This window comes from Brassica oleracea, chromosome C3 (genome assembly GCF_000695525.1).
Source record: "Brassica oleracea var. oleracea cultivar TO1000 chromosome C3, BOL, whole genome shotgun sequence".
Lineage (NCBI taxonomy): Eukaryota > Viridiplantae > Streptophyta > Magnoliopsida > Brassicales > Brassicaceae > Brassica > Brassica oleracea.
Window position 1 is genome coordinate 34,283,204 of NC_027750.1, and position 10,235 is coordinate 34,293,438.

Sequence of the window (10,235 nt, forward strand, 5' to 3'; positions counted from 1 at the left end):
AATAAAACTTAAAATATAGGTAACCGTACAATCTTTGTAAGGACAGTATAAAATCTATAAATTAATACTTGATAAATTAATAAACACTATAAATTAGTAAATTTCTTCGGTCTCTAGTTGGGTCGGTTCAAAATATGAAACAAATCAATAAAATAATAATATTATAATTTTTAGAAAATCCTATGTAAATATATGGTCCCATTAAAATCATAAATTAATAATCTATCTATATACACCTTTTATATAAGTACAAACTAAACATTATATTATTGGTTTTATATTTACAATGAAAGTGTCTCTATTTTTCTTAAAATTTCAATATATTTTGATAATGTTTAGTAAAATTATATCTAAAACCACATTAAATTCTATGAAACATAAATATATACACCAAATAATATAACAAAACAATATGAAAGTATAATTTTTAAAATGTATATGGTAAAATCGACTATTTTCTTATTTTATAAATAAAAATATTCAAAATTAGGAAAAATATAAAAAAGGAAACTTTTTTGTAAATGAATAACCCTATAAATTAATAAAATACCATAGTCCCAACATTATTAATTTATCGAGCTTTTATTGTAATTTAATAAAAAATATTTGTTTATTTTTATAATTTCGAATAGTTAGTTTATACAACAAAATGATAAAATATATTGTTTATAATTTGATAATATGTATAGTGTACTTCTAAAATATTCTTGTTTTGCCGTTGTTCAACATTATTATTATTTAATGATTATGTTTTAAAATTTAACTACTTTGTTATTAGGGCGGCCTCAGCCATGTAATATATTTTGAAGTATTATTTCGTACCACGTGGCCAATTAATGAATAACGTCTATTTTTGTAAGATTTAGTTAAATACCTTTTAATTTGAAATAACAAAAAACACTTAAGATAAAAACTATTTCTTAGTTTGAAATAACAAATTATAAAAACATTTCAATATAAAAATGATTTCTAATATTGTTCGGATATAGTTTATTTTATTTTTTATATATTGCAATACATTCCATATGTTATAAACTTTCGAATTATAAGACCACGAGAAATCAGTACACCAATTAAAAAAACCATATCGATATTGCAGCAGAAAGAAAACAATTTTCTTCCAAATTTGAGCCTTTAAATGAAACATGATGACTTTTGAAGAGACCTTTAGCCAAAGAACCATACTCGTGTATATCTTCAATCTAGAAACATATACTGATGAGAGACCTTCACCAAACACCATCCTCAAACGATTCTTATGACCGTCACGTTAAGAACAAACTCGCTGATTTGAGAGTTCTTTTTCATTCTCTAGATCTTACCATTCTTCTGATCATAACAACTACCAGCGAGTTCACTTTTCCAGGATCTAGAATGGTAAGATCTAGTTACTGATTTAATATACCAAATCAGAAATCCTCAGTTCCCATTGGATCTGACTTCGTGTATCTTCTTTCTCCAGCGTTGGTGTCTTCTACCAAGAAACACCATCATCTTCATCTTCCTTGTGTGATGTTACAATTGCTGAGAATTTCTGCTTCTCCTTCAAATCTGGGAGTTCTTGAATTACTGAAACTAAGACTGTTGCAATACACCAATGATATCCTATGATTCTTCTCAGCTTGCACTTCCTCTATCTTTCTCCAGTGAAATCAAAGAGCCAAAGCCCTGTGAATCCTCTTGTTGTGCCTTAAGATCGATTATTACGACCATAACTTGTGGGTCTTCTATCTTATGCCTCGTTAATCATGCCAAGACCGATCCTACGAAAAGGGAGACAATGTTAGAGATGAAGTGCATAAGATCAAACTTTAATCTAGACATATAGTCGATCCACAAGAAAAAAACTGCAGCCATTGACAATCAAATAACTTTCAATGTGAAGATAGAATGTAAACATAAAAGAAGAATCTTTCCAACCTTTCCTTGACGCTTCTTCTATAAAGCTCCATTGGTTAGAGCTTTGCAGCACTATTTGCCACACATCCATCAATGATTCTATATAGATACACCATTGGTGTGCCTCCAATCATCTACGATCAAAATCAAAACTACAGATCTTTAACAATAAGGACTAATCTTTCTATTAGAAAATTGTGTTTTTGCCCAATAAAGTCAAATCCTTTGGTGAAAACTACAATTGGATTCAGTAAAATCAAAATAGAAAAAATATGCGAAGTCGAATTAACAAACCGATTCTAATTAGGTTATGGCAAAGAGAAAGTTTTTGCAGCATAGAGAGACGTTGATCCTCGATTCCAATCCCGTCGCCAAAAGTTCTGTTCAGTCAGGGATGGTGGCAACTGACCGTATCACGAGAGTGGAGATGGGAGCTGGCGATCCCTATTATCGGAAGCATCGATCTCTATCAATTTTTTTCTTCCTTTTCATTGGACACGGATTTTGGATCAGGCTGTAAAAATACGACGATGTTTAGATGAGAAAAGCCAAGCAACATGTTTAGTTTAATGATTAGGTCAAATATATGGTAAAAAGATAAAATTGCCATTTATGAGTTCAGTGGCATTGGATTGTAATTATTTAGGAAAAATCAGGGTTAATACAATTGTGTACTCCTGTTTTAATAGATTAGATAGATAGATACTTAAAGAAATTAAATTTAAACTCCATGTCTTACAAAAGCCAAAAGGTACTTAACAAAAGATACTTAAAGTTTTAAACTTAAACTCCATATCTTACAAAAACCAAAGGATACTTAAAGTCTTAAACTTAAACTCCACGTCTTCACTTACAGCCAAGTAAAAGACACCTAGAGTCTTAAGCTAAATATCAAAAAGTACACAAGCTAAGTATAAAATCAGAAAACTTACTTGTCACTTCAAATCCACGCAGCCAATTTCTTCCACAAATAAGAGCTTGTACATTTGATGGAATAAGTCGGCTCATATACTTGCTAAGAACACAGCTTCCGACACTGAATGACGACTCAAAAGACACGGTTGTAATGGGAATTGAAAGAACATCACACGCCATGCGGGACAGCTCTTTAAACCGTGTTGCATTGTCTTTCCAATATCTCAAAGCGGCTATAAATCTTCCAGAAATGAAATCATGAGTAAACGTTCAATAGAGAAAGATCCAATGTACTATATATCAAATCCAAGCCACCTTATGGAAGCTTAGTAGTCTAGTAAGGAAACATAAGTCGAACTCTACAACTTTTAAAGAGCTCGCAAACCCATCAAATCTAGAATCGCAAACCCATCAAATTTAGAATCGCAAACATTGAATCTAGAATCACAAACCCATCAAATCTAGAATCGCAAACCCATTAAATCTAGAATCGCAAACATTGAATCTAGAATCGCAAACATTGAATCTAGAAAGACTCATTACACTTTAGAGGCTTAGATCGATATTCGAGAGAGAAGAAGATATTCCCAAATCCCTAAATCCCTAAATCCCTAATCCCTAAATCTCGAGAGAGAGACTGTAACAAACTTGAAACAAGTCGGCTTACGAGAACGTTTGGGTTTGACCGTTTGAGTTATGAGAGTGAAGAAGATGAAGTGAAGAAGATGAGCTCTCTCTCGTGACTCACGAAAAGGGAATTCTGATTTTCCCCCAAATCTATTAACCCTAAACATTTTAAAATTTTGGGCCGCCCATGTCTATCTAATTTTGTCCATTTGGGCTATGGGTTTATTTGGGCCTTGTCCATTTGGACATACATTTTTTCGGACGAATATGGACTATCCATATTAGTCCATATTGATTTGGACATGGGCTATCCATGGACAGCTAACCCATTTGACATCCCTAATACCAACCAAGCTCCCATTAAGTTGGTTTTAAATACTTTGTCCCATTCGTTTTCTGATAGATCCAAACTAGACTTGACAGTGCCTCTGATTCCAGCATTGTTGACCAAGGCATCGATCTTTCCGAAGACTTTCCAAGCTTCTTTAACTGCTTGTTGAATGGTGGCTGCGTCTGATGAAACGTCTAGCTCAAGGGAAGCGGCTTGGACTCCGGTTATGTTGATTTCAGAGCAGAGAGATTTTAGACGATCGACACGACGAGCTGCTGCGATAATCTTGCAGCCAGCTTTGGCTAGGTCTAGACAGATCTCTCTTCCTATACCAGAGGAAGCTCCTGTCACAAGAACCACTTTGTCTTTAAGTTCACACCATGGCTCCAGTTGCTTCGACACCTGCTTATCTCAATAACAAAATAACAATAGTAACAAGGTAATAAATAATCAAGTGAGCATTTTTCAAAAAATAATCAAGTGAGCATAATGTGATACTAGAGAAAATAAAGTATCTCACAGTTTGAAGATTGCTCATGTTCTTCCTCTAGGGATGTGTGTGTGTGTTTCCGTGGAGAAGGAGAAGTCCATAACACAGTTAATATATACAAATAAAGAAAGACTTCTCTCTAGACCAAAGCGACAATTTAACGTGGCAGATTCGTATAAACTGATTTGTTTGAGTGATTTACTATTGTTTCTGATGTCTTCGAGGTGAAAAGATTTTGTTCTCTTTTCATTTGGCAACCAGCGAAAAGATTTTGGTTTTACACCTTTTTAAAAATGGTGTTTTACAGTTTCCAAGATATTCTCTACATTTTAATAATATATAAAACGTGTCATTTGACATTTCTAAAATATACTTACAAAATTTTAACAAATGGTACTAGATTTTGACCCGCGCTTCGAAAGCGCGGGTTTTATGGGTTATATACGAAGTTGGATATGAGATAGTATTTTTGAGTATATTGTGTACTATTATGTTATAAAGTCGTATTATATCGAATAGAGAAATTTGTTTAAAATTATATATCTTATGAATAAGTTTATTCGAGATTTTTTATATACATTCTTATGTAACTCTTTCTTAAGTAAGAAAATTTTACCCAAATTTGACAAACGAACAAACCAATACGAAATACAGGTTGAGGTTCGGGATTAGGAAAAAGTACCTATTAGATTTTTTTAGACATGCGGGTCTCTGTTGGACTCCGGGTACTCAAAGTACCGAGAATGTTTTGTTCATATTATGTATATTTTAGTAATTCATATATGTTCTCAGTATAAAAATATTATTGTAAATTTTGGATTCACGTTTTCTGTTATAGCTTCAGGTTTTGGGTAAAAATTTTCAATTTTAAAAATATATTTAAAATATTAGATATTTTTGGTTCTCGGGTAAGATTTTGGTCTTTTAGATATTTAGTTATTTCTCGTATTTGTTTGATTTTGGGTATTTTCGTGTTTTGATTTTTTGGCTTTTCAGATTCTTTAGATCTTTTTGTCCTAAATACTCGAACCGAGCTAGACTCATTACGTAGCCAAATTACATAGTAAATTTTACAGATACTTGAATTATTGACTTAAACTGACCTGGAACTAAAAGGGACCGATCTGAACAAAAATAATAATTCAAATGCCTAGTTGGATATAAATGTCCAAGACCCAAAGAACTTGGACCTGAAAGAAACCGATTTATATTTGACCCGAAGACCCGAATGCCCAAATCTAACGTCCTTTCATTATATTTTTGTGCATTTTATAAAAATGTACATTTGTTCGGTTGGTGAAACTTAAGATTTATTTGAGAGGTTTTTGGTTAATTTAATAGTATAGATTTGTAGGTTTTTGTTGAGCAGTAAAAAAAAGATTTGTTGGGTCTTTGATAATTTTAAACTTATCTTAAATACTAAATTGTTATTTATCAATAAAATAAAATTAACATATTATATAATTTTTAAACTTATCTTAATTATGAAGTTAATGAATCATATTTAGAGAAGAGTATAATAAAGTGTACGTGATATTATATTTTCGTGAACCAAATTTATGTGGTTGTGTATATATAGTATAATCTTTTCGTTTACAAAAAGATATGGGTCCAAAAAATAAAAGTTTTGACTAAATGATTGTTAGAGAAATTTAAGGTAACATATTGTTTGTCCAAATCAAAGTAACACCAAAATATTATTAGTTAAAGAAATGGTCCAAACAACTTTTTTAAGTAGATTTATTAAAACTCCTTCACTTTTAATAGTATTGATATTTATTTTTAAAACACTAGAGAAAATCAATTCAATAGAGAGAAAAATCTAAAGGCAGGGGAAGATCCAAGCCAAAACAAAAGTTTGATAAGAACAAAGCTAAGACATTGGAAAAGAGAATGTCCTAAAAGGAGAAATAGAAATTCTACAAATATTGCGACAGAGCCTAAGAAACCATCAGCGTTAGCAACTAGTGTGAAAGATACTAAGCAATAATGGGCAATGGATTCCCGTTGTTTATATCGTAGTACACCAGACAAGATGTCTTGTTGGCTTCAATGAGTTTGATGGTTGTAAGGTGTTGATAGCTAACAAAACTCATGGTGACATCAAGGGAATTGGGAAAATCAGAATTCAGAAATCAAACAGTTCTAAAGTGACTAGCCAAGCTCAAGAACTTAAGAAGATCAATGTCACACTTAAAGCCATGAGGAGATCAACATGAATCATAGCTAACTAAAAGAAAATATGAGGATGATGCTGATTGTACCACAAGATCTTGTTCTTGACCGTGAAATACTTGCGGAAGCTCTCAAGAAGGTATGAGTACAATAACAAGGTTACACAAACAAGTAATTTCATCATTACATTGCGCTAATTGGTTGTATGAATATCGATTTCTTTGTCAATGGTTATAAAAAAATAATATGAAAATATGTTACAACAACACATGAAAACACTGCAATCCCTATCTTTCTTTTTCTACACAAGGGATAAAAAATTTCTTGATTCTTGTTTTTTTTCTTTCCTCACCATAAGACTGCAAACTTCTTTTAGACTTTCCGAGAAACAAGATAACCAGGAGGGTTTCTAACATTTCTTGATTTGATACTTGCAGTTCTCAGAAGTCTACGGAACTCATGGAGACTGATTTTACCATCATTATCAATGTCTGCTTCTTCAAGAAGTGGCTCAATGGACCCTTTCAAGCCAGTATGCTGCAAAAGAAACAAAACACATAATGTGTCACTAATGATTTACTAAAATAATAAGCATATTAAAGTAATAATAGTAGATAAAATACAAACCATTCGAAGTTCCTCTGCTGTTATGAATCCATCTCCATCTATGTCGAATTTCTCGAAAGCTGCTCTTGATCTCTGTTGCCATTTCTCAGAATCATGCTCCTCTAATTGATTTACGTGTAACGCAGCAGCAACAAACTCTTCGAAATCCACAAATCCATCGGTGTTGCTATCAATCTGCATGCAGCATCAAACACAACTTGCATCTTAATTTATATTGAAAAAATCTCACCATCATTAACTAGCTCAAAAATTGCATACATACCGCTTGAAGAATCTCCGCGACTCGTGCATCCTTAAGCTTCCAAGGATGATCTTTTGCAAGAGCCTACATAAATTTAGTGTTGAATATATAGTACTTTCTGTAATGCATTTTGCTAGTTATTTGAGAAGCTTTTTTATCGTTTTATTTTCAGTTTTTTACCTGCCTCATCTCGTCAAGGCTAATGGCGCCATTTTTATCAACATCAATGGCATCAAACTGGTCTCTAAGATCAGCAGACTCTTCTTCGTCAAGCGTTGTTGCAAGAGCCTAGAACGGACAGAAACAACTCATGTTAAAAAACACACAAACCAAACCTAAAATGAAACACAAATCTGTATTCTTGAATACCCTTAAAGCGAATTGCTTGAGGCGGCTAAATTTAACAAACTGACGCATGTTGTTGAGAACAGATATGTCTATGGGAATCTCACTTGCATCTCCTCCTTCTCTAACCCATGGATGTGCTGCAACAACACCAAAAAAAAAAACCCTCAGAAGAAGATACAAAAAAATGAAAACTAAATGGCTAGAAAAAAATGTGCTTACATAGGGCCTGTGCAGCTGTTAATCTGGCTCTCGGGTCTTTCACTAACAACTTCTTAACAAAATCTTTGGCGCTGTTGCTAACGGTTGGCCACGGTTTTCTTCTGAAGTCAGGTTTGTTCTTCAAGACCTAGACGTACAAAACAAATTTTCAATTCAAGATTAGAAAAATAATAGACTATATCATTCTCTTTTTTTTTTTAGAGAAACTACACACAAACCTCTTTGAAAATGCCATCTTCAGTCTTGTCCCAAAAAGGCCGTCTCCCGCAGAGAAGTATATAACTGATAACACCGATACTCCACACATCTGATTCTGGTCCTGACCTGCGTTTCAACACTTCAGGTGCTACGTAATACGCGCTCCCGACAATATCATGAAACTTCTTCCCTGCGTTTTGAGTTTATAAAACAGTTTGATCATAGAGATAGAAAAAAGGAGTGATCACAAACTTTGTAACCAACCTGGTTTTATGAAGTCTGATAAACCAAAGTCTGTAGCTTTCAGAGGTGAATCTTCTTCAGTTGATTTGAACAGAAAATTCTGTTTGGTTTAAAACAAAAAGTTGTGAATAAAACCAAACTACACATTCAGAAACGTGATGATGAAGAAAGTATTATATTATACCTCTGGTTTCATATCTCTGTGAACCAAACCACGCAAATGACACTCAGCTGCAACTTTTAGCATCTGTCTCACTACCACGGCCGCATCTCTTTCGCTATAACGACTCTCTTTCCTAAAACAACAAGTGGCTTTGAGATCAAAAGTATCAAAACTCTAAAAACTAAAATGTACTACTCAGATAAGGCTTTACTTGGCTAATATCCGATCCAGCAATTCACCACCCTCACATAACCTGAAGAACAACATCATATCAAAAGACAAAACTAATTAGCAACAGAAGAGAGAGTGTTTTTTTTTTGCCTTTTAATTTGCTTGTGTCTCAAGAAAGAGTACACGTGATTGATAAAAGGCTTTTTTTACTTACTCCATGGCAATGTAAACAGAGTTCTTGTCCTCGAAGGCATTGTAAAACCGAACTACATTTTCATGACCAGTTAAAGCTTGTAGTATCTTCACCTCTCTCTTCACATCTTCCACAGCTATGGGAATCGTCATCTGCCCACCAAACCAAATCCATATACAGCTTATACCTCAAGAAACTCAAGAACCCAATATTTTTTTAATTCGATGTTACCTTGGCCTTGTCGATTTTCTTAACTGCGACACGATCTCCTGTCTTTTTATCCGTAGCGACATACGTATAACCGAACTGACCATATCCGAGCAGTTTCCCGATGGTGTAACGGTTATCAAAATCTTTAGCGTACCCGAAATCAACTCGCTTACCGTAAGGGATCGCTTCTCCGTGTCTCTTCCCTTTATTATTATTATTATTATTCCCACCCTTCTCTCTACCCTTCCCGTGCGGTGGCGTCTGTCGCGTTTGCGTTTGCGTCTGCGGCGGCGTTTTCTTGGTCGTCGCTGGGGATCGTCGCGGTTGGGTCCTGTGGTCTTTTTGGATCGTAACGGCCAAGAATGAACATGGAGTTTGTGGCGGTCTGTGTTTAGCGACGGTGAGGGGGTTGGGATTGGGGCTCCGGGGGCTGTGGTTTCGGCGGCCGGAGACCTTGGCGGAGGAGAAACAGAGACCCATGATGATTCGGTTTCTGGACCCTAGGCGAGGTGGAAGTTTTCTTCGAGGACTTTTGTGGCATCAATGAATAGAAAATGAGGTCGCCATTGAAACAAACAGCATTGCCAGACAGAAATCGTGCGAAATGAAGGAGAGAGAGAGAGAGAGAGAGAGAGAGAGAGAGAGAGAGAGGCTTCGATATGCGTTGGTAAAGAAAATAGACAAAACAATTTAAATTTTCCGTTTAAAATAATACTGTTATTATTTTTGGTGGAAGGAAAAATGAGAATTTTAAATGTGAACTAATGAAAATTTACCTGGTTGATGCTCGGATGACATGTATGGCCTCTGATGAAAAATCATGGTCAAATGTATTGGTGTTCCTTCATATTAGTTATGGAATTCATTGTTTTCTTATTATTGTTTGTACTTTATGTAATTTGACATTATAAGAATAAATAAATATAGTTGTTACAGAAAAGATAATGAAAGTATTGAAGCTAACATAAAAGAAAAATATATTGGTGACTATAAAAACAAAATAACAAATACTATCTCTATTCTAGAAAATATATATTCTAGGAAAAAATATTCCAATAACTTATTTTTGTATGTTTCTATGTATTTTTATATTAGATAATAATCATGATAAACTATAAACTTCGGAAAATGATTATTTACTGTCGGTGAGTTTGAAATGATTCGAGGATAGTTTATGGTATAATT

General features: G+C 33.8%; 2 protein-coding genes and 1 long non-coding RNA gene across 3 annotated transcripts; all 3 read right to left on the reverse strand.

The window, feature by feature from the left end:
* Positions 1-1,026: 1,026 nt before the first annotated feature.
* LOC106332044 lies at positions 1,027-2,450 on the reverse strand. The gene is made up of 3 exons (XR_001267988.1): positions 2,194-2,450; positions 1,921-2,033; positions 1,027-1,763 (listed from the first exon to the last, which is right to left on the reverse strand). It is a non-coding gene; the product is annotated as an uncharacterized LOC106332044 (long non-coding RNA).
* Positions 2,451-3,748: 1,298 nt separating this feature from the next.
* LOC106330457 (uncharacterized oxidoreductase YoxD-like) lies at positions 3,749-4,310 on the reverse strand. Its single transcript, XM_013768916.1, has 2 exons — positions 4,271-4,310; positions 3,749-4,182 (listed from the first exon to the last, which is right to left on the reverse strand). The coding sequence occupies exons 1-2, from the start codon at positions 4,308-4,310 to the stop codon at positions 3,749-3,751; spliced, it is 474 nt and encodes a 157-aa protein (XP_013624370.1).
* Positions 4,311-6,654: 2,344 nt separating this feature from the next.
* On the reverse strand, positions 6,655-9,687 carry LOC106332888 (calcium-dependent protein kinase 16). Its single transcript, XM_013771382.1, has 12 exons — positions 9,072-9,687; positions 8,862-8,992; positions 8,688-8,729; positions 8,498-8,609; positions 8,335-8,413; positions 8,091-8,260; positions 7,873-7,999; positions 7,675-7,790; positions 7,486-7,593; positions 7,327-7,389; positions 7,065-7,238; positions 6,655-6,974 (listed from the first exon to the last, which is right to left on the reverse strand). Exons 1-12 carry the CDS (start codon positions 9,528-9,530, stop codon positions 6,810-6,812), a joined length of 1,746 nt encoding a protein of 581 aa, XP_013626836.1. The 5' UTR covers positions 9,531-9,687; the 3' UTR covers positions 6,655-6,809.
* Positions 9,688-10,235: the final 548 nt, after the last annotated feature.